The 24,160-nt window shown below is 42.4% G+C and overlaps 1 protein-coding gene across 3 annotated transcripts in view; it reads right to left on the bottom strand.

Annotated features, from left to right (window-relative positions):
• The window catches only part of LOC117725172 (collagen alpha-1(XII) chain-like), a 53,843-nt gene that overhangs the window by 4,355 nt on the left and 25,328 nt on the right, over nt 1–24,160 (bottom strand). For 2 of the 3 annotated variants that reach the window (XM_034525184.1, XM_034525186.1), the window contains exons 27-59: nt 23,118–23,247; nt 22,867–23,006; nt 22,471–22,603; nt 22,273–22,305; nt 21,369–21,508; nt 19,175–19,304; nt 18,876–19,015; nt 18,614–18,743; nt 16,567–16,709; nt 15,099–15,228; nt 14,754–14,896; nt 14,404–14,533; nt 13,799–13,918; nt 13,500–13,646; nt 13,235–13,351; nt 12,982–13,134; nt 12,720–12,794; nt 12,474–12,613; nt 12,208–12,331; nt 11,338–11,481; nt 10,954–11,118; nt 10,678–10,716; nt 10,438–10,576; nt 9,777–9,919; nt 9,129–9,238; nt 4,504–4,662; nt 4,163–4,240; nt 3,212–3,298; nt 2,706–2,759; nt 2,218–2,313; nt 1,879–1,932; nt 850–903; nt 495–548 (exon numbers count right to left, since the gene is read on the bottom strand). In XM_034525184.1, the coding sequence (XP_034381075.1) occupies nt 495–548; nt 850–903; nt 1,879–1,932; nt 2,218–2,313; nt 2,706–2,759; nt 3,212–3,298; nt 4,163–4,240; nt 4,504–4,662; nt 9,129–9,238; nt 9,777–9,919; nt 10,438–10,576; nt 10,678–10,716; nt 10,954–11,118; nt 11,338–11,481; nt 12,208–12,331; nt 12,474–12,613; nt 12,720–12,794; nt 12,982–13,134; nt 13,235–13,351; nt 13,500–13,646; nt 13,799–13,918; nt 14,404–14,533; nt 14,754–14,896; nt 15,099–15,228; nt 16,567–16,709; nt 18,614–18,743; nt 18,876–19,015; nt 19,175–19,304; nt 21,369–21,508; nt 22,273–22,305; nt 22,471–22,603; nt 22,867–23,006; nt 23,118–23,247 (3,774 nt within the window). The remainder of the gene's footprint in view (nt 1–494; nt 549–849; nt 904–1,878; nt 1,933–2,217; nt 2,314–2,705; nt 2,760–3,211; nt 3,299–4,162; nt 4,241–4,503; nt 4,663–9,128; nt 9,239–9,776; nt 9,920–10,437; nt 10,577–10,677; nt 10,717–10,953; nt 11,119–11,337; nt 11,482–12,207; nt 12,332–12,473; nt 12,614–12,719; nt 12,795–12,981; nt 13,135–13,234; nt 13,352–13,499; nt 13,647–13,798; nt 13,919–14,403; nt 14,534–14,753; nt 14,897–15,098; nt 15,229–16,566; nt 16,710–18,613; nt 18,744–18,875; nt 19,016–19,174; nt 19,305–21,368; nt 21,509–22,272; nt 22,306–22,470; nt 22,604–22,866; nt 23,007–23,117; nt 23,248–24,160) is intronic. The other variant, XM_034525185.1, reaches the window with a different exon arrangement.

The raw sequence follows: 24,160 nt of genomic DNA, 5'->3' as shown, positions 1-24,160 counted from the left end.
GTGGACGGGGGGGCACAAGCTGCCAAGAACACTAAAGAGGAGATGGAAACACACGCATGCCACACTGCCAACTGGGATGGGATGCACACACACAAACACAAACACACACCCACACATACACATACAGACCAGCCACCGCTAATGGATCCTGGAGCATTGAGGATGGTATGATGCGTGTACATTTTGTACATGTTGCCTGTTTGCCTGATGGCTGGATTAAGTAGATTCAGACCTCCTCAAACCACAGGAAAAAAAAGGAGGTGCATGCACCATCCCCGTACCAGTGAAGGGGCCTACAGACTAGAGTCTGCTGTTTTTATGTGCAGTTCCAGCAGAGTGCAACTGTGGAGCCAGAGAAGTAATTGGTGCAGATATATCAGGAAAGAAAGCATGCTCCAAAGAATATTTATTTGGCTCTTTTCTGCAAAACACAAAGACAAAGAGACAAACACACACACACACACACACACACACACACACACACACACACTCACCATGGGCCCTGATGGGCCTCTGGGTCCAGATGGTCCCTCCTTTCCTGGTGGCCCCTATGTAGAAATAACATACAATCACACGTGGGTTACAACACACTGGGGACCCCATTCATACAATACATCATTGTCAGAACGTAATATTGGTTTCAGCCTTGAATCTATCTTTTTTAATTATATTTATACGTTTGTCAATTATTTTGGCTGACGAAGTTGAGAACATGCAGTCCTTCTCCATACGCTGAGCTCAGTGGGAGATCGCATGCAAAACATGTCCTTTAACTACAGTAAGTGTTGAATCCATGTGTTGGCTTTGAACACAGTGTGCACACTAAGCAGGCCTAGAGGTAGAGCTTACCCGCACTCCGCTTGGTCCGGCGGGGCCCAGAGGACCACGCTGTCCAGGAGAACCCTGGAAAAAAAAGGAGACACACCTAATCAAACGCTAATGATCAGTAACACATTTATAAAGCTCCCTGATGCCTCTGTAATACACAGGGACAAAAACTGTTTCCCAGCTCTTGGGCCAAAAATAATATATCATCTTTGTAACTAAAAACTGGAACAATTTCCCTCTTGTCTGTTGAAATATGATGTCGCCTAGAAATCTGAATAGAGAGTGCTGTCATAATAGGCGTTATTGTGTAGAGACCATTCTGCCAAAAAGCGCGGAAGATAATAGAATAGCACTTTCTCCCATGTCTGAATATGCTTATTCAGAGGCCAGTACAACCAGCGGCGATGTTCTCTCCAGTTGAATGGTGGGAGTTGGCTGAATGACCTCAGCTGGATGAATGAACATTGCTCGGCCAAGAAATGGCTATGTAATGCCAGCCTACTCAAAAATACCCTTCCACCAAAACCTTCCCCTGAAATGTAAAATGGGTGAAGCCTGATTTCAAATCTGCTTCTGACTCGAAAGGGTCGTGATGTCAACAACCTCAAAGAACGTTGAACACTGAATGTTATGGGAAAGGTAAGTCTGGTTTTATGTGAATGTCATTTTCATCCAAGAAGTCCACAGAATGGCATCTACTGAAAGTCAAAGATGCTCAAGCTTCGGTTGGTGAAGTCTTTACCAAGACACGCACATCTTCAATTACAGGGCTGTCGAAGAACATGTTCCATTCCCTATTTCCCCTTTGGTAACATGAATCTGTGCTCCATAGTTATTTAACTGCATCACCGACCTTCTACTGTTTGTCAATCAACAAGCGGATTCGAGAGTGTGGGTCTCCCTGAGGATGGCGTGGTAAACCTCCTACTCTGAGCGTGGTTTCAATCTCAGCATGTGGATCGGATCCAGGCTCCAGTAGCAACGCTGCTCTCTACGGATAATCTCCTGTTTCCTGTTCATAAACCACAAAATGAGAGGGGGAGTACTTACTCGCAGGCCAGACAGGCCCGGGTCTCCAGGATCTCCCTTTGGTCCCAGGCGACCCTGGAGGAGGAGGGGGGAGAGGAAAAGAAAGTTTTTTCAAGAAGCTTTAGTCTTTATTTGATCCTTTTTAGTCTGTGATTGACTTCATGTTCAGACAAGAACTGCAGATTAGAAAATGTTGTAACAGTCTAGTTGGATAGACTTTAGCTATAAATACCACTCACTGGTGGATTGGAAACACAATTACATCTTCTTACATCTAATAATGACAAATAATGTGTTGTCTACCATGAATTCTTAACTATTTATTGCCTGGCTGGACTTTTGTATTGTAGATCAACTTACAGGCTCTCCGGGTAGAGACAGTCCGTTAGGGCCCTGTGGTCCCGGTGGTCCCATTGAGCCTGGGGGTCCTAGTTCTCCGCGTGGACCCATAGAACCCTACAGCATTACCCAGACAAAAAGCAAAGATGTTTTAAAACCACCCTCTTCCAAAATAAACATGTCTAATCAGACTTTTTATTACACAATTATAGAAAATGAACATCAACAGTCGAAATGGGCCTTTAATGTACTTGACAAGTGCCCCCTTTGAATCAAATGGCGGAAATATATACAGTCGATAACTAAATTCAGATGTGTGCAACTTGGTGTCTGATGGTGCAAGGTAACATAGGGCTGTAGCAGAGCAGTACATATGAGAAACAATGGCAGTGAGAAGCGATTCGATTTAGCATTATTGATCATTGCTAGAGTAAATGGTTACAAATTCAAACCTGTAAAAAAAAAAAACAATTTATCATGTGCTAAAAGGGCTGTAAGGCGTTACTCACAGGATTGCCGTGTTCTCCTCTATCACCTCGTGGTCCCTTAGAACCCGGGCCGCCCTGGAAAAGCAACGAGCCACAAGCACAGTGAGTGTAACAAGGAGCAGATCCAAAAAACCCTAAAACCCCAATCCCTCCCGAATCCTCACAGGGGCTGAGTGAGGTTACCAAGCACACATATTCCAGACGTCTCCTCAATACTTTTTCACTGTTGTTTTTCCAACAGGCAATTATCTTTTGACACTTCCTCCTGAGCCCACAGCATGCCACTGGTCCTCCTCTGCTTTCCAAAGGAAAACAAAATACCACTACTGATGTGAAGGACATCCTCAGTCTCACTCTGGCAGGCAAATGTCAAGTAGCGCATTATAGCTGTACAGTCGATACTAGCAGAGAGACTTATGGCTTTATCATCATCATCATCATCATCACCTCATCAAAACAGACAGAGGTAAAGGAGGTGAAGATAGAGGACAGAGGACAAAAAGGGATGACCGTGGTAGAGTCCTTACCGAATGTCCAGGAGGCCCCTGAGGGCCAATGCTGTCCTGTGTGCATGTGCAAGAGTGGGGAAGGGATGGGCACTTGGCCTCGTCTCTCTGAAAAGGAAGACAACAAGATGAAGAGATTAAAGAAGAGACATAAATGCACACTTCAGAGGAGTGTTCTTATAGTCCATTTCCCACGCACCCATTGATGAACCAGACCATCTATTGACAATAAGAATACAAGTTGTTAAAGAGAAAATGTCATTTTGTGACCTCATCCTGTCAAACTGCAGTTTTGACTTTGCTTGCAGTGTAAGAAGAAGAGACCGTTTAGAAACCCAGCAAAGGTCATGATGGAACAATGACCCAAGCAGAGCCAGTGTGGGACTTTAAGACCAGATGCTCACTGACAGCTGCTAACATCGACGTTTTTGGAAATGAGTCTATGACACATAATGAGTTATATAACACTGCAGTCACTGACATGATATATTAATATCTGATGCAAATTATAGATGAATTGCTCATAATGGGATAAATGCTGCTTGTGTCCGGTATTTACCATATTAAATCAAAATAAATGTGATTTACTGTCTGCGGCGTGATCCAAAGGAGCACTTGTTTTCATGAAATTGGTCGTTCATTCTGGTAACAGTCCGATTAGCACAATAACACAAGATACAAGGTTCTATTCAGTTCAGCTGAGGCCCTCACTTTTTTAAACTGCAATCTAGTTATCAGCCTTGCATTTAGCCTAATAACTACAAACCAGCTTCGATAGACCTCTGAGAAGATTTGCATGCATACAGTATATACAGTAAATAGAATCTGCTATTGATTCTGAGAAAAAACTAAGTTAATGATTCTTCGTCCTGTACATCAAAACCAAAATATCCCTCGAGTGCACCTATACAGTAGATGGCCTTTTGACTTGACTTCGTTGTGACATGATTCTAAAATGACACTCGTGCTTACTGTGGCGGGCAGGTCGCAGCATTTGTCTCGGCTGATCCAGCTCGAGCTGCAGACAATATCAAACATCTGGAGCTGGAACTAAACAACAGAAGAAGGGGAAAAAACATCAAGGGGTGTCACAAATGGCTGCCATTCTTGATGAAAATGCACAATGTTGAAAGCAGGACAACTGTGATATGCAGGCTTCCATCCCTCCAGAAGTCACTGGGAGTGGTTAAAATTATATTATGCATCTACGCACAGGAGGATTAGGATATTCATCCTTTGGAATGCTGTGAGATGCTCTTCCAAACGGGCTTTTCTCAGCCTTTGCGTTTTTCACGATTTTCTTTTTCGCTTACTGTCGCAGACTGTCTCTTTCCACCTCCAGACTTGGCCAACTTGCCAAGCACTTCATAGCCGTCCAGTGTGATGTTGTTGGCCTCCTTGATGGGCTTCTCTGCCACCTCCTGGCAGTCCAAGTTGAGCTTGACTTTCTCTGCAGAGATGCTGATGTGGAGCTGCGGGGAGGGAGAGGATGGGGAGAGGGCACAATTAACAAAACCTTATTGTCTTCTCAGTAGGTCACAGCTGCCAGCTTTGTTGCAACACAATTACTTGGCAAAGAGTACACTGGAGCTTTTGAAAAGCGGGGTTTGGCATTCATTTGTCTTTGGAACGGGTATCATTCTAAAGAGAAGGGAAATTCTTCGAGAAAGTGTAACCATAAGGCCATGAACTACTTCCCTGAACCTCGTTAACCCGTGTTATCTGGAGCTTATGAATATGCTGATACTGTATTGCACATAATTGCCAGATTGAGTGAATTGTTTAGTCTTCGTAGAACCATGTTAATGATAGATTTGAAGAGTGGTTACTGATTTGGCATGAGACTGCTGTTTGATGCCTCCACAAATGAATAGACCCTATAAAAAGGAAATATACAACCGTTGGCTTTAAAGCTGCAGTCAGTGATTGTATAACAACACAGAATGATAAAGTGCCAGGTTTTGAAGTTTCCTGTGCAGAGAACCCTGCTCCACATCTTGAAGCAATATCATGTGCGGTGTGCCCTCAAACTTCCTACACTTTCCATACTTTTTCCTCACTATTGCACATTTCCCCTGCTCAACAGTCAGACAAGCTTTCTTTATGTCAGGAAAAGCAAGCTACTATTTCTTTTTACAAAACCATACCAGCCACAGACTACTAGGCCCTAGTTCCAGGCAACCAATCACAAAATTACAGTTGACTTCCTTGGCAACGGAACAAAGTATCTGGTTGACCACAAAGAGAGAGGGGTGTCGTTTATTCCAGGGTCCTGGCATGGATACATTACTGTATACCACGATGCTCCTGAGGGCTTACCAAAACAGCTTTGGATGATATACTGAGATGGCCAATAAGAAGCATGTATATGTTACCTCACTGACCAATAAGTAAACCCAAATCACGGTAGTCACTGGAAAATAAGGCCTCAGGAAAAACTAGCTTTCTAGTGACCATTGTTCCCTCAGTTGATAGTATTCGTTGCTAAGTAATCTGGTTTTACAGCAGCGAAGTGTTGACAGATGAACAATTTTCATTCATCAATTGTTAACACAAAAGTTTTCACTGTACTCAACACTCAGTCAGGGTCCAAATGGTAAGATGTCAGGTCTCCGCTCCAATGGACTTGAAATATTTCCATAATTACTGTCACATTGGATTTTATTGTTCTTGGCTCTGTCCTGACTGTTCCTCCGTTTTCATAATCCTGAACCTTAATTTCATGCATGCATGAAATTAATTAGGTGCGAGTCCAAGCGTATGTTAGCTTTCATTGAGAGTAAAGGGAAATAAATAACCACTATAAAATCTCCATTAGATTGGTGTTTCAATGCGACCTGTGCTGTTGCTGAACATTGAATCCCTAGTTAGGTCAGTCAGTTCCATTATATCATTCTAGATGTGAAGATGTCATGTCTGATCTGGCACCTGCAAACAGACAAGTCCCTGTGGATTTCTTTGGTAAGGGAAGTTGATTTCCTGTATTTCAAGAGTGGCTTTCAGGGTCAGGAAGTCTACTTGTCCAGCTCACAGACAGAAGATGTCTTCATTTCCAAAAGAAAGTCCTTACTAATGAACAATGTACAATGACTGCAGTCAGTGGACAATTTGGCAAAAAAGCTCCCCCTCTGTCTTAATGACTGTATGCGTGTATTGGCACAACCTTCCCAACAAAGTGTCTGAAAGGAAAGTTTGAAAGACTGAGTTCAAGACATCTCAAAGAACAATAATTTTTTTGTGTTTTTTAAGCACGGAGGCAAACTATGGTGCACCGTTTAGTGACCACACCAACGTACACGCTGAAACTTCGAGCATGTAACTCTGAATACACGACTGGTCATTGCAGCTTATGGAAAATGTCCTTTTCACTTCGGTTAAGAAGAACATTTCCTCTATGGGCTCCCACCCTCTGAGTGTGGGAGGGGAGTCCCTCGTGGGCTAGTGAGTGGCTAGCATCTGCTATAGACATCTCTGAGAGCTTTCCCACATGTTCTATCAGCAATAGACCACGACCTCTCCAGCCTGGGTTACTTTTTATTAACTGAAATCTAAATCTGTCAAGCACTCTTTTAGTACAAGAATAGTACAGAAATATCGACAGAAAATTAATCCGCAAGAAATTAAGAAATGATGGCAGATTTCCACTGTTTCTATCCACTAAAATGTGAAAACAAGGTATTTGAAGATGTCACCATGGGGTTTTAGAACATTTGATATGGATCTTTTTTTTACCATTTGCAGACTTTTTATAGACTAATGAATACATGTATTAAAAGAGGATAGAATCTCTACACAAATAAATAATGAAAATAATCCTTGGTTGAAGCTCTACTTGATTAACCGGAACCTCAAAGGTCAACATCTGGGTTTTGTTCTGGTAATTTTCACTCATGGACAATAAGCCCAGCTGCCATTTGTGAAGTCTCATCATTGGTCATTCTGGCCACACACACACACACACACACGCGCGCGCGCACACACACACACCCACACACACACACGTTAATACAGAGGTAACTCTGTAATAGCCACAGATAAGTGTTGGTAAACCACTCTCAACATGTAAGCACAAACCACCACAGCTGTTGGCAGTGGCAGTTACTCATCAGACCAGTAAATAAGCAGCTAGTTTGACCGCTGCGGACTCGCCAGCTCATGGACCGACAACTACAGCACCGCAAACTAGCCACCCAGTGTACATTCAGACTACGGTCTCCACCACGGCCACAGATTGAGAAAAGAAAAACACACACACACACACACACACACACACACACAGATGCCGCTGTCCAACAAGACCAGCAGTGATGTCATTTACATCTAGACCTGAGTCTGACCCAACATTTTCCAGGGTCCTATTCATTCATGTAGTCACCCTACAATTACATGTGGGATGCTAAATGGTTAAACTGAAAAGCCAGTTACAGAACGTTCTGATCCTTGGGCCAATATATTGCTCCCCTCAGATCTTCAGTTGAAAAAACTGTACTTAGTAATCAGATAAGACCATGGAACATTGAAAAGGGTCATTCATTTTGATTACCTTAGAATTAGGAGCACGGTTGGGGGAGGAGGGGGGGATGTGTGCGCTTGGCATGTAGGTCTTATGTAGTGTTTGAACCGGTGAAAAGAAGCAGAGAATTTGCACAACAATAACGACATTGTGGGTGATTATTTTAAGTTGGATGAGAGGTTTTGACAGATTGTTTGAAGAATAGTTGATGTTAATGAATATTCTAAATTACGCTACCCAAAGGGAGTTCACTCTTAATTTCGTTCATGAAAAACAGGGATGCCGATGACACAGATATATTTTAGAGAAAGGAAAATGTATTATTGGGACAGTTTGAAAACATCTGGATTCAACCTTTTAATCTATTGTTAACAATGCTTCCAGAATGGATTATTGGTTCCAGAATCATATGTGTCCTTAACACCTATAGTGCTATACTCTGTATGAGAGCTCCAGCAAAGGGTTTAAACGGGCACTCCATCAATTTCACACATCAAGTTATGTTCTTGTCATGGGTAATACTACTGAAAACACTTGTATAATGGGTTCTGAACATAACCCTGATGGCGTAATGAGGGTATGTCAGACTAGACTGTAGACTTAAACATGTATACAGCAACACAATGTGTTAAAAAGTGTGGAGTTTGACAGACATGGGAGTTTACCAGACAAGGAAAGTCTAAAGAAAGATGCTATTGAGTTGCATAATAGGGAACATAGGATCCAGTTCTTTTGGAGATTGGCCCATACAAGTAATTAAAAATCAGGATATCTTGGCCTCAGTTGCATCGATTTCCTGTATACTACATTTCTGGAGAACTTCTTTAAAGAAATACCATAAAGTCAGTTATATGCAATTTTTTAACCAACATTTAAATGAAACCAGTCCCCTGACTGGACCTGACTGGACCTGACTGGTTTGGAATTCATTAAACAACTATCAGGAGAGTCTCCAGTCTTGATGTGGTCAGACCTCCATGGACTGTAACAGTTTGCACATAATGCTTGGTGACTGAGCAATCACAATTTCCCTCCAGCCTCTATTGTATTTATATCATAAATCATGTATTTATATCATAAAAAAGACCACTCTGACAGCAGATCGACACTCGGATGGACAGCAAGGTAACTTTTGACAGCTCACACTAGACAGCTACATGGCATTGGCTGTTTTGTCAGATCTTTACATTGAAAGCTAATTCAGTCCACTTAAATGAAGTCACACGTGATTTAAAACCAATATATGTGGAAGGAAAAGAAAAGAACGACAACAATATTCTGCATGTAAAACAATCTGAAAAGGATAATTAACCCACATGTGACCGCAAAGGATTCTCGGTCTTTACTATTAAAGCCAAACTTTAATAATATCACTTTGTTGTAAGCACAATACTCCTCTTTTTAAGAATCATGAATTGTGTTTACCTTGTGGAAGCTCCCATGGAAAACCCGCTTCACTTGCTCCTCATTAAATGTGGCTCTCTGGATCTCTCCTCGGGTGTCCTTGTTGTAGAATGTGATCGTTTTGCTGGAAGCTGAAAAGAAAAGGGCCTTTGATGAATCCCTGACAGTGTGTTACGATGCGGTGGCACGCAAAGCACAGACAGGACTATCGAGAACACATGGTTCTCGAGAGTGGAGAGGGATAAAGGGAAGGTTAGGAGGGATTATTCATTTAGTTCGTAATTATTTGCATTGGATTTATCGCGGGTGTAAGCGCGCATTTGTAAAAGATACTTATTTTAAAAAGCTTTCTATTAGAGAATTTAAAAAAACTGGGCAAAATCCAAAATCTGAATGTTATTCAGAGCAGTGGTCAAAATTACATTACATTACATTTATTTTATGCAAAGCAACATACAATCATACACTGTATGACACAGCTACAACATGCCTTGTCTGTCTTATTTGTAGCCTATCGTATCTGACAAAGATAGCATAGCTTTGGCTGCTTGTAAATAAGTTAAGAGAGAGCTAGAGTTTTACATAAAGAGTGAACAGCTGGGTCTATTTTGGGTCAGGTACAGCAGCTTCCCCCTTCAGCTGGGGGCCACAACAGGATGGGAGGCTTACGGTTGACGGTGACCCCGACCTGGGGGTTGTTGTTTTTGTCTGCAATCTGCCAGATATCGAAAGGTTCAGAGGTTGTGTCGGGCAGCAGGCGGAAGAGCATGGTGATGGTGTAGGATGGGGGAAGACCCTCCGGATGGATTTCCCTGTAAGCGTAAAAAAATACATACATTGTGATGAGTCACGAGTCAGAGCCATCATCACAGAAAGGAATCTCATTTGCTGAAGTTCGAAGTGTTTCCATTTGTGCAGATTTGTCCACGCACACAAAGTACTTGTCATTCTAAACATATTAACCAAGTATGCTGAGCTTTTTGGATACTCCTGCAGTTCTGAAATTGCGTAACACCACTTAAACGAGGCCCAATAAAGACACAAAGCTCTTGACCCCGAGGTGATTTGTTTGCGCCTATTGTGACACAGGTGGGAGGAGGGCTGGTCTAGGGAGTTTGTTAATCCTACGACCACATCTTTGTGTTCCTGCTAGCACCACATATTCCACAAGTTGCAATAACAAATAGGGCGGTGGGCTCATACCCAAGGGGAACTGGGGAAACCCTTCTGACTACAGGGGCATCATTATGAATAATGACTGTGGGCTGGGCAGAATTATAGTGCACAGGAGATAAGGTCAATAGGCTGGGAATATGGAGATAGCTCTTACTTTGTGGGCTGGTTGAGGAAGGAATCCTTGTGCAGCCTGTAGGCAATGTAGCTGTTGAAGGAGCCCGACTCCATGGACACACCGTTCAGGCCAGCGAATGTTCGGTCTGTGATGTTGAAAGCTTCGAGCATCCTGAAACCTGGAAGGGGTAAGAACAGGAGACATGTCGAGAGGATGGAAATAGAAAGCTCCGGAGGAATTAGTGAATGTTCTACGTGCATGGTGATACTCTATGCTTACCAGGTGTTGTGAACCCATTGATGTAGATCAGAGGGCAAGCTGAAACAGGACAAAAATGTTTAGAGGGTTGGAAAAAGAGATAGAGGCTAAAAGAAAATGGTTGATGTCTGTTTGTACATTTTTTGGCAATAGAGCCGTTAAAAAGGGGCGTGAAAAGGGCAATGGGTGAGCTTTTCCAGTTACCTTTGTCATCAAGTCAAAAGAAATGTTTTCCTCTTTGAATGCAGAAATACTTAACTACAATAGTGTTTTGTGCTGTATTAATGTCCGCCTTACTGGAAGTGGCTGTTTCACAGATGAAGGTGATCAGGTTGTCCTGGATCTTGGCAAAAGCGTCATAGTCGTCCACCACAAACACATGTCTCTCACTGGGCTTGCTGCCGATAACTCTCAACTCCGACATGTCCACATCGGCAACTCCAACCACGAACACACTGTAGCCTGTGGGGGGTAAAGCAGACACAAGACAAAGACCACTGTTAAACTTCCAATAACCACAGGCAGTCGTATCACTTCAGTGATATTTTCAAGAGTTTATTAGATCAGCCACAAAACTGATGAGGAAAAACAAAGTTTGGGAGAAAACGAGAATATGGAAAAACAGCTCTATGACACACGGACCACAACACACATGGCAATGATTAATAATGTAACACATACCAGAATGCTGCAGTTTCTCTGCACTCTTCTTGACATCGTCCTGGGAACGTCCATCTGTGACCACCACCAGCACCTTCGGGACGTTCCTCCTCATGCCGCTGTCTGAGGTGAACACCTTCTCATAGACATGCTTCAGAGCGATGCCTGGATGGGGGAAGAGGATCACAATGAAGGAGAGCATCAAACAGGGTTCTCCAAGTTAAAGCTAAGACTTTTTTGAAAAATCAGTAAGTACTTGAATTTAATAAAACATTTTATTATAATACAAAATCGCTCTGTGAGGTGTGTGTGTGTGTGTGTTCCATTTAGAGCCCCACACCGGTGTTAATTATTCCATCCGGTGAATGTGGAGCTGATTTTAATACATTTCTATATATATTATACGATACTTTGCATGCTGCTGAGTGGCTTGTGAATTCCCCCCTCTGGGGACCAATAAAGCCTTATTGATTTATTATTATTATCATAATTTACTTATTTATTTATTGAATACATTTTGTATTAATAATGTAAATCGGCGAAGTAACTAAAGCTGTAAGATACACATATACATGTCACAAAGGTGGCTTTAAACAGTCCGTAAGGTTGTTGCGTTGGTAATGCTGCGACTGCTGTCAAAGTGTTGTTTTGAATACTGTTTCCCTCCCTAGACCTGAAACAATCCTTAAACCTAACCACCAAGGGGGGGCTCAATAATTTTAACAGGAGGGGGAACACTATTCACTGGGGGAACAGACTTTGACAAGACACCAGCGCTTTTAAATGCTCAGGCCAACAGCTTTGGGTTATCACTCACTCACTCACTCACTCACTCATTCTTTAGAACAATTAGTTTAATAAGATGCCTCTGTGGTCTTTTCAGTGGGGTACCTGTCTTGGTGTTGCCTCCCCTGTAGCGCACAGACTGCAAAGCTGATATCACTACGCCTTTGTCCTGGTAGGTGTTCAGTTTGAACTCAGTCTTGGCGTCATCGCTGTACTGCACAAATGAAACCTGTTCAAAGAGAAAAAAAATGATAAGAGAGTGGCAATGCATATGCATACATATACACATACATAGAAAACATATCTTTCAAAACATTACATGTGAAGAGAAATAACCATTACAAGACATCATCATCCAGATTTATGCTGACCTGCATGCCACGAGGGCTGATGACATCAAAGGCTCCAGTCATGCTCTTGACAAACTGGATGACTTTGTTGAAGCTCTCATCTCCAATGCTCCAGGAACCATCAATAAGGAAGACCACATCTGCCTTGGCACCTTTGCACACTGTGATTGATGCAGGTACAATGATGTTAATGTTAGACCTAATCTCCGCTAAGCCGTGAGAATTAGTATTGCAGCACGATGGTGCAAATGTCAGAGCTCTCCTCACCATCTAGCGCAGGGGGCACTGATGCTGGAGCAGGGGGGGTGGGAGGCTCTGTTGGCACCTCTGTGGGTTTGACCACTGTGAGACGAAACAGAAACACATGCACAACATTTAAGGTGACAGACTACACTGTGGCTGGTGAGGGTATATATAAGTGCAACGCAAAACAAATTGGATGTTCCAGTTGCTTTTACCGATCAAGCGTGTGCGAGCACTGTCCTCTGATATATTAGCATTAAAACTAGCATAGAGAATGTTATCTTACATGTCCTCTCCTTTACTTTAACTCCAGGTCCCTCCAGGTTGGGGGTTTGGGTGTACACTGTGGCGTCGTAGAGGGAGTCAGGGGTCAAGCCATCAAAGCAGTAACTACTCTCCGAGCCTCTGACGGTGATCTCCTGAGCTCCTCTATTGGAGGCTAGAGGAGAGGAAAAAGAAAAAAAAGAGAATCCAGATTAGACAGACTCAAGTTTACATGATCAAGGCCTTTATAGTGCGTCATTGAGTAAAGCACTTACGATCAATAGGATTGAGTTTGAGTCTGTAAGAGGTGGCTGCTCTGTGAGCGGTCCATCGAATGCAGTAGGACTCATAGCCAACGTTGTAGGTGGTCAGGTCTGTCACGTTCAGGTACACTAAAGAGAAGCATTCTTCTTAGTTCATAATCTTTCACAACAACACTTGTTTGCAGGACAATGGATTGGCATTTAAAACTAGAATCATCGATTTCATTTTGTGCAGTTAACCCTGTCAACAAACGGGTTTTTTGCATTGTTAACTTACATGTGGTGCCTTGTCCAATGAGAGGCGCACTGAGGCCTGTTTCATACTGTGCCAGCACCTTCAGGTCATAGGTGGTTCCAGGTTTCAGGTTATGCAGTTGGTGGGAGGTCACGTCTCCAGCAAACACCTCCACGGACTCGTCAGAGCCTGAAAGTAGACATAAATAAAGTCCCGGTGTGTTTTTCTATTTAAAAAAAATGTCCATCTGACTTTATAAATGTTACTTTGAGATATACTATCAAAGCACATATGTTCTTGTTAACTAACACCGTTCTATCCCCATAAGAACATGTCCATACCCTCAGGCTGATAGATGAGCTTGTATCCAGTAACCTTGGAGGGGGCAGGGTCCCAGGACACCCTGAAGCGGGTGTACCACTCATCCGAAACAAGAAGATTCCTGGGTCCAAGCATACCCACTGTGGCAAACAAGACAGGGCAGCACAGGTGTTTTTCATTGCAATGGAATGGAATTCTACTTCAGTGTTGTCAGCAGGCTAATTACTGAATTACAGCGTATTATTGCGCATTATGGCTTTTGAATTATGGGTGAAATATCTCAACGTGTGATCAAGAGAGAAATATTAAGAAACTAAATATTAAGCCGCCTGAAGGAGCAGAGTGGCAGTAGATTACTTAACAGGGCTTCTTTTGTTTAAAAAGCAAAATAAGGATAAACATTAGGTGTTATCCAGGTGTGTTTGGCCCTCATGCCAACTCAAGAATTTCACTTGTTCCACTTTTTCTGCACTGATTCAGGATCTTAATCAATGGATCAATCTAATCAGATTTTCCGCTGTCTGTGTGCAGTCCTGCACGATATAATTGTCGGTCAATGAGCCCAGTTTTATGTCCTTAAAGGATCTCTGCATCAGTCAAAACTCACAGACTAATTTGTTCATACCTGTGTGTCCGTCTCCTTCCAGCTGCCCTCCTGCTCCATCAGCATACATGGCAGTCACTTTGATATTATAAGGAGTGTCTGGATCAAGGTTATTCAGGATCACATTGTTTCTGTTTCCCGGTACTACAGTCTGTAAGATATTAGCCATATCACATGAAGAAAAGGATTAATGCAAGAACACATCAAGAAGAATAAGGGATCCATTTGCATTAATATCTCAGATCAATGAGAGTTGGTTTATTACTCAGAGCTGTGGGCAAAAACTGGATAATTGCCACTCGAAAAAGGGATTTTTTTTTTTTTTTACATTAAGCAACAGTGGAATTATGTGGAATTATAAACATCCTTACAAATTCCTCGATTGGGTCTCCTGTGGTCTGGGCATAGGTGATGCGGTATTGCGTGACAGGACCTTCGGCATGTTCCCAGCTTACAGAGAGAGTACTTGTGGTGGGGTCATATACACGCATGTTCCTTGGACCACTGCGGGGCACTGAGTGAGGAAACATGGGAAAAAGTGTTGGTCTTTATGTACATTCAAAACATTTCTTTATCTCTAGTCTTTTTGTGAACTTATATGTGAGCCTAATAGTTGAGATAACTATATAAGATTTGCACTTGCTTGATACAAAGGGTCCTTAGATTGTTATTCCTACTTTAGGATGGTCTTTTAACACACTGGCAAAGGTTCTTACGTGTCTTTCCGGCATCACTGATAGCGGGTCCTTCACCGTCGCTATACAGCGCAACCACTCCAACATTGTAGTCAGTGTCTGGGAGCAGCTGCTGCAGCACGGCCTCGTTGGTGGTCCCTGGTACCAAAATCTACAGAGAGACAGCGAGCATGTGAGGAACAGACACTACCGAAGAGTTTCAGTGCAGCATGTGTTCACTTAAGTCCTTAGATCATCAGTAATCAGTAAAATCAGACAAAGATGACCACAAATGCACATACATGATGCCTAACTCCTTTCCCCTTCTCCTGAAATCTGCTTGTGTTGTAAACTCTCTCTGAAACCTTCTTTTTTACTAAACAGCCCCTTGTTGTCAGCACGAAGTGAAAGAAGAGCCAAATAATACTTTGATTTTTGACAGCTGGCACTGCTGTTAAACCCAGTTTGACAGTAACAACAGCTGATTACGTAAGGGCCACCTTCTGTTAGTTAGCTGGACAGATTAAGCTTCTCGAAGACTTCTTTCAACCTCTGTGAGTGAAGGAAGGGGAGGGATGGATGCTCGTGTATGTGCTTACAATGGAAATGGTGATAAGTGTGTGGTGCAGGGTGTGACCAGCGAAAGGGTTGGTGAATTTGCTCACTATCGTTTCATGGCGCATGCAGACAGCTCCCATCTGTCCTGCTCAACAAATCACAGAGGTGCTTGAGATTCTCAGCACAAACATCACAGGCGACATCGGTGATGCTGGTAATAAATGCCTAAAATCTCCAGCGAGTGTTACATTTTATGAAGCACATGACCCACATTGCACATCATTGGCTCCAGCTGCGAAAAAAGGCCTGAGCTTGCCGTCAAATGTATACCTCTCTATCAATAAACTGGAATATGCCTGACACTTAAAATACCATGTTGTTAAAGCCCCAGTGAAGAAACCAATCTTAATGGTGCAATAATACGGGCAGATGCTGGAGAGGGCTAATGATACCATGTCAAAGTAACACTCGTGGATTCTTTAACCAGAAACCTTGAAGATGTGGTCACACTGGTGCCAGATGACACATATTGTGTCAAGAACGGGAGTTGCCATTTATCTTAAGCAGTGCGTAAAAAATAAGAATTCAGCTGGCAGTAACTGCACAGGTGCATGCACACAAACACACAAACATGGACCATTTGGTGAACGGACAAATGGATGAGGCTCATTCCTGATCTCATATGGTAAACTGCTGGATAAACATTTTAATTGGTGGCTTGGGCGACATGTGGTCACAACACCACCATCACCACCCGGGTGTGTCCTAATTCTCCTCTTTCTTAATAAACCTTCAGTTTGTTTGCAATAAGATGGTAAATGATAGGCTGTGATAAGTCAATAAAAAAGAAGTTGGAGTTATGGGTGCCATTGTGCACCAATGTAAATGTTCTTTATTTGTATGCATATGTGCTATACTACCTTTGTCCCACACACAGTGGATGGAAACTCACCGACTCAGAGGGCCTGGCGCCAGTCAGTGGAGCATAGACAACCCGGTACTGCTGGACTGGGCCCGTGGCAGCCTCCCAGCGAACGTTCATAGTGTTGGTGGTGGGGTTGAAAACCTGGATGTTCCTGACGGGCCTACGCACCACTGCCGAGCCAGGAATGTTGGGTGGTAGGACAGTGGTTAGAGGTAGAGAAAGAGATATGAAAGTCATAGGTTTGGGTGAGGATTGGGATAAGGTTAAGCCAAAACAGGGTACAAAGTGGAAAGAAGATTGACGAGAGGAAGGTTAGACATAGAGAAAAGAGTGATGGCAGGATGAGGTTAAGGGCCAGCAACTCAAGTGGTTTGTAAAGATTTAGAAGATAGATTGAGAGAGAGGATGAGACAAGGCAGAGGAGAGAAAAACAGATTGTTTAGGTCAGGTACTCATAAGTGGGGAATGTCTCAGGAAGTCAGTAAATTAGAGGCTAAAACCATAATTTACACAAGAATAACTGCTATAATATTGCTGCTGCTTGAAGCATTTTCCTTTTTGGATTTGTGTTTTAGCATTGTGAAGTTTGACCTTGTGTAGTTTCATGGGGTTATTTACAAGTTTTAAAGTATACCTGTGTGAGTCTCCAAACCAGTGGTACTGTCATTCAGTCTCATTTAACACAACCTGGTCTAGACTTGTTTGGTGGACATCCAGAACAGTCCAACGACTACATGAGAACATTGCAATGAAATGGGAAAAATACCGGTCAGCAACCAACACAGCCAAGTTTAAGACATTATTTAACAATACTGCTATCAACAGGATGCTTCCTGTCAGTGCCCTGAAGGTTAATGAATAGGATATTAAACAGCGCTTTTGCAGCCCTATGAGAAAAACCAAAGCAGATGTTTAGTAGCTTTGTGCCGCTCCCCCATATAACCCCAAAAATGCATGGGAAAAACACAGTGGGCAAAACACAGCAAGGGCGCTTCCATACTTTAAAGTTACACAAACCAAAGCCTGTTACCTAGAAAGCTGATTTGAATTTGAAGGCACAATTAAGTTGCTTGCAAAGTTAGCTCAAATAGTGAGAGCTGATTCGTCGTTACATTGTAGAATAAATTGAGGCAGTGCAGTCTAAACTGAGATGACGATATAGTCTACTCTACAGATGCCACAGAGTTACAAGGTGAGCGGTAAAAAGCTCTGTAGCAGCATGATCTGACATACTGTACATACTGTATAAGAGTTTGGTTAACATTTCTAGGAAACAGCCACAGAACATGAAGGACCATTGCTCCAGAAGGGAAAATGAGGGTAACAGTAGCAGGCATGGAGCATGACCTTAGCCAAGTGAGTTGAGAGCCATAAAAAATATAATGCTCTCCATTCATTTCTAATCCCCTTCTGTTTCTTTTTCCCAAAAAGAGAGCCAATTACTTAATACACCCCCTCCCCCATTCGCTATCCCCACCATTATCCTGACCACTACCCTTCCCCCCTACCTATAAATGGACAATATTACGGTAAAGAGAGAGGAGACATCATTATGATGCTGCCAACCCGGAGGAATTCCTTCCTACGCAATCACCCCGCAAAATGCTGACTCACTCCCAGCAGAGTTCGGTGGTTTGAAATTGTGGCAGAAACTGGAGAACAATGTGCTCTTCAACGAAGTTCAAACTAAGCTGACTGAACTTGATACTGTCATTTTAGGTTATGTTGCATTTGTTGGGTATGATTTAAGTGCGCATTAATGCACTTCTGGCATTTGGTCAGTTTGGCTTGGCTTCCAGCTTGTGAAAGGATTCGGACAATATGAAGAAAATAAGTTTTAAGTGGTTGCCTCATTGAAGGTTTATGACATACAGTGACAACAAGCCAACAACTGAGTCAAGTAAGTTCATTCTGGGTGGACAAAATCACACTGCCGTCATGCAGTATTTCATTTAGGGCTTTTCATAGCCTGGGCTATTCCAGACCCTGACTCTCTCTTCCAAAGAGGTCACTACTGCTTATAAACATCCCTGCACGGATCACCATTGTAATGTGTAATGCATGCAGTGCTTACAGGTTTTGCCATTCTCAGACATGCGTTGTCCCTCTCCAGCAGAGTAGACCGGAACCACAGTTGCTGTGTAGACAGTGTCAGACTGCAGGTTCTTCAGCACAGTGTTGAAGGTGCTGCCTGAGACCTGGACCTGGGCAGAAGTATAACAAGACATACATCAGGATGTGCTCTGGCCAACACAGGGAGGACCTAATTGGGATTTTAAAGAGAATCACATTTCACTCAACGTGGTCTAATGCTCTAGAACTATTTTCTAACTTACCATCTCTTCCTCTCCTCCAGCTGCAGGGACATAGAAGACCTTATAATGGCGCACGTTGCCTTCAGCAGCCTCCCACAGGACATTCAGGGTGCTGGTAGTGGGGTCGGTGACCCGCAGGTTCCTAACACCGCCCAAAGGCTCTGGGGTAAGATAAGTATGATACAGTTGAAATGTCAAACCCAAACAGTGTCTGTAAGCTCTCATGATCTAAAAGAATGTCCATGAGTGCACTTTTACAACTGTATACATTTATCATGAGATGTCACTGTTATCACTTGTCATTTGGGAGCACAACTCACTGGTCTTTCCAAGGCCATTCAGCTCCTTGCTGACTCCTTTGGCATAGACCGCCACCACGGTCATGGAGTATTCAGTGTCAGGGGTCAGCTTGGGAAGCAGGACAGTAGTTTTCTTCCCGCCAACCTGGGTCTAGTTGGGAAAGAATACATTTCATCTAACCTCGGCTTATATGTTTTAATCATATAAAGTCAATATATTCTTATAACCGATGCTGTCAAATGTTTGTGAACCCTAGGTGTTGTGATGAATTGAACAACTCAAACAACCGTTTACTAGTCAAGTTGGAAAGCATTTCCATTTTCTACAATTTATATATCATTTCTAGAACGGAAAATATATTTGATCTGTTTATCAGATGGAGTTTAACAGCTCTCAATGGATGCCTCAAAGTGATGTCAATAACCTGATGGAAAGAATTGTATTTGAAAACTGAAAGACAGTCAACATTTCAGAAGAGGAATGTTTTGAGTGTGTTTGTCCATGATTAATACAAAGCACACTGGCTGTAACAGTCGGATGTCTTGTCATAACAGTCATGACTGGTGATGAATTTGGTACATTACTTCTGGCTGTGTGTTTGCATGTGGATTTGTGTGGATATACCACATGTGCTTTTAAGTCTCCTCTAATCCTCTGTGGGTTTCTTTAATCACTGTGCAGCCTAGTCTCTTAACTGACTGGCTGAATCTTTTATCAGCGATTGAAAAATAAACAAAAGGGAGGAAGTTCTCAAATTTGGCACTACAGTAGTTTTTTTGTGCAAAATGTGTGTCAGACATTTCATAAAACAGACATGTTGTCCCAGACGAAACAAAGCAAAACTCCCTGTGTAAGCTCAACTCTTTGAAATCCTGACAGTGCACCAAGATGCCTTGGCTGATGCTAGCTTTTTAGCTTCCAGTTTTCCATCAACCATTCAGTGTGATATCACCCAAGCAATCAGCACAACTTAATTTCATCAAGTTCTCAAGAGGAAAACATTCCACCTCGAGTTAAAAGGGAAAGTTATGTTCAGCTGTAACACCAGCTGAGCCAAAGCTGAATTTTGCACAAAACGTCTGACTTCTGAAAATGTGCTTAAACCTTTAGTTGCCCTCTAAAGTATGACGAATGTTGGCTGTCATCTGGACTTTATTAAAAGAGAGGAAAGTACAGGGAACCAATTGCCAATCTACTTTATAATATATGACACCTGTAGCGCAGTACTCTCTCATTACGCAAACATACACTGACCTAACACATTCCATTTTCCATGGACACACACACACACTTACATATTTACAGACAGCCACATAGCACACACTGTGTGAGTGTGAACCATCACATTTGAATCTCTAAGATGTCTGTTTTTGATCTAGCCATAGAGCTGTAACCTAATCAGCCTTCAAAATGAGACTTGTGAATAACTTTCAATAACATCAAAGTGTTTTTATCTCTTTAGTAACTTCTCACAACCCATAAAAGAGGATGAACTATTTGTTTGGTTGATTTAAGAGGTTGTTTTGCAGCTTATCAGTGTGGCTATCAGGCTGTAGTCTTGTGTAAGGGTGTGGCCATAAGCACTATTTAGCATGCTTGCTTTTAAGTCTCGCTTGTGGAAGCAATGAGAAATGTCTGACAGCAAATTAAAACCAAATATTCAACTTTCCTCCAAAAAGACTTTTGCACATTAAGCTAGGCAGCCAAAGAAATGCAGGACTAGTGGGAGCCAGTCTGCGGTGTCCGGAAATATTGAGAAAAACTAGGAAGGGTTTCGTCCACATTAATGCCACCATATCCAACGGATTAAGAGATCTGACTTAAAATAAACAAAAAAAAATGCAATACCAGTGGCAGCACCGATATTTCCTGGAGGCAAATGAGCTCTGGAGGAAGAACCAGATCCAGGGATTGAGTTAAAGCTCAAGGGGCCATGAACAGCAGTTTGCCTGGCTAGGTAATGCGAGACTGAACTCCAGTGAAGAGGGCAAGAAGATTATGGAGTAATATTTTAATGACCAATACTACTACTGCTGTTTTTCCGATTAAATTATAACTTGTGTTTCTTCTTTGCCATTAAACTACGAGAGCATCGCACGAAGTTAAGAAACTGCAATAAAAGCACCTTGTAAAATGAATACTATACGTCTTGTGTACATTTTAGAAAACACGATAGCTACACAAAGCAGTGTGTTGGTCTGTTGGGTCACTTACAGTCTGGCTCTTGCCTCCAGCTGTGGGGACATAAGTGATCCTGTAGTTCTGGACTCGGCCTGGAGCCGGATTCCACCTGGTGTTCAAAGTGGTGGTGGTTTCGTTGAACACAACCAAGTTGGTAGGAGGTCCAAGAGGTACTGGAAAACGCACACACATTGCACCATTAGGACCGTGTCAACATGGCTATCCGTCATCTAGCACATGATTTTCCAAGGAATACCTTGAAAATATCTTTTAAAGACACAGTCCTTGATATTTTGGTCAGCTCATGTGAAAATCTCAACTTGAATGTCTTGAAATTACATCAAAAAACAATTAATTTTAATGATTTTCTATTCTTCATGGTAAAACTAAGCAGGTTTTCCACTGTTTTGTATCAAGGATTGCAGCTTTAAAGAAGAAAAGACAATCCTCCTCTGGGATGTTGTCTTTTCTGAGAACAGCAATGGATTGATGGAAAGATGATAATGGTTGGATTGATAAATGCATGGATGAATGCGATGGATAGATGGATGGATGGATGGATGGATGGATGGATGGATGATTGATGATGGAATGCGCTTCAAAAACAAGGATTCAAATCCCTGTTTTGCAGGGCATGCATATTTGAAATCCCTCTTCAGCCATTTTATTTGTCATTTGACTGTAAGAACAGATTCAGGAACAGCCATGGGATGAATGAGATGGACAATGAGACGAACACAGACAAGGACAGACAAACATTAAAATCGGCCGTGTCGCACAGCACCGCTGAAGCGATGGATAGGTTAAAGGAATTGCTTGATGATGAAACGATGGTTGTTCAATGAACAAAAATGCTGATGACTGGTTTGAATAATAAAACATGCTTTCACAACTTGAAAGAAAAAGCATCCTCTTGCTTTACCACAAATATACTTACGTCTTTTACCACCAGTTGTGGACCCTAGAGGCACTAGAGGCAGAAATAGAAAGGTATAATGGGCATACCCGTTGCTCAACATTTCACTCACCATATTTCGAAAGGATAAAAATCTAAAGTTTATTAATTGATCTAGCCTTAAATCACAGATCCGATTGTTCAGTCGTCATCGCAGAGCTGCATGAGTGTGAATCTTACATGTCCTCTCAGTGCCCAGCAGATCCTCGCTCTCTGATTCATCTGGATAGATGGCGGTGACAGATACGTCATAGAGCGAGTCCGGGTCCAAGTTCTCCAGAACGTGTGTTGTCTCATCATTGTTCAGAATGGACTGATGAGCAAAACACATGCACAGGGTGAAGGAAGGCGCTTGTCGAAAATGTTAGCCAAAACAAACCAAAGATGAGCAACACAAGATCATGTTAGAGTGCTTATCATTGTATTGGTGCAAAACGTCTGTTTTTAAGATGTTCCGCATGCCTCCTTCTTTTTCTAAGCATCACCAAAGCACTTTCTATGATCCTCCTCAATAAATACCTGCATGAATTATTAGATTAGAAATGTTGAAATCTTTAACAGCTGGTTTTCTCTTACATATTGGAAGTTGACCTCTCCCTTCTTGGTCCAGCCAATGCGGTACAGAGCCACGTCAGGGGCTCCGTGATCCCAGGTGGCTCTGAAACTGGTCTGTGTAACCTCTGAGAGTTGCAGGTTCTGTGGGGCAGGAACCACATCTGCAGAGTAGAGGGAGAGAAGTCAAGTTTGATCTCCATATCAGTGAAAGGCAGACAAACGGCACATTGCCATTATCCACAATGTCATAATGATGATGATTTAATTCTTACCAGTGATTGCATCTCCCAACATTGGCTGACCGGGTCCCTCATCGTAGATCGGAGTGACAGCCAGGCCATACTCAGTCTGTGAGATCAGGTTGTCCAATTGTCTGGTGGTCACACTTCCTTCCACTTCCAGCTGTAGAACAATCAAACAAGCTTGTTAAATATTATCACTCAAAATCAATTCACAAGCAAATACATATATCGATGTTCGAAAGCTCATGGAACTTCAGATGTTTTGTTCTTTAGCCACATTTGGCCGAGTCTTGCAGAGCTTTAATTCTGCTCACAGCATGAGTTTCCAGGAACACTGGCAACAGCTGGAATGCACTCGTTATAAGTAGTAGTAGACTAGTAGGACATTTGATCAGAAGATATAAAACTGTGCTTGTTTCCAGAGAAAAATGGGAACAAACAAAAGAAACAGAACAAACAAATAAGCTGTAAACAAAACCACCTGGAAACACCACGCTGATTTTACTGCCCTTGATCGAATTAAGTTTTTTTTGCTGAATTTCAAGAACTTGAACATAATGTATTAATTCTGAACACCCATTAACTTGAACAGTGGCTGTTCTTTTGCTGAGTTTAAAGTCCAAACAGAGACCGTCACTGTGAACCACAAAACAATGCAAAAAGATTCACCTGGAGGCAATATGTCCTGCGGTCTATGTTGTGAGTGGCATTCTGTCATCTGTTGGGCTCTATCACATAATCCATCAGGACTAACATGACATTCTGCTACTTTCTTGGCAGTGGGCTATTTCTCCCTACGCTCTGCATCGCATCCTCCCATGAGTCACTTTCACATGTGTATTTTCCATCAGAAGAGGTTCGAGGATCACCTCCACCTGATTTATGGCTAAGGAAGTAGCAAAAATGCCGACCACAGAGTTTTCTGATGCAGCCCAAGAACTCCTAAAAGGGGATATGCAAACATAAAGTAGCGGTCCAATCCACCCTTTAACCCCCTCAAAACCCTATTCTGATAGTTTCATAATGTTTTCATTGGACTCCAAAACATTCCCTAATGTCCATGCAACCAGCTG

Source organism: Cyclopterus lumpus, chromosome 22 (genome assembly GCF_009769545.1).
Source record: "Cyclopterus lumpus isolate fCycLum1 chromosome 22, fCycLum1.pri, whole genome shotgun sequence".
Taxonomy (NCBI): Eukaryota; Metazoa; Chordata; class Actinopteri; order Perciformes; family Cyclopteridae; genus Cyclopterus; species Cyclopterus lumpus.
The sequence above is the reverse complement of the archived record's forward strand: the minus strand, read 5'-3'. Positions and strand labels throughout refer to the sequence as shown.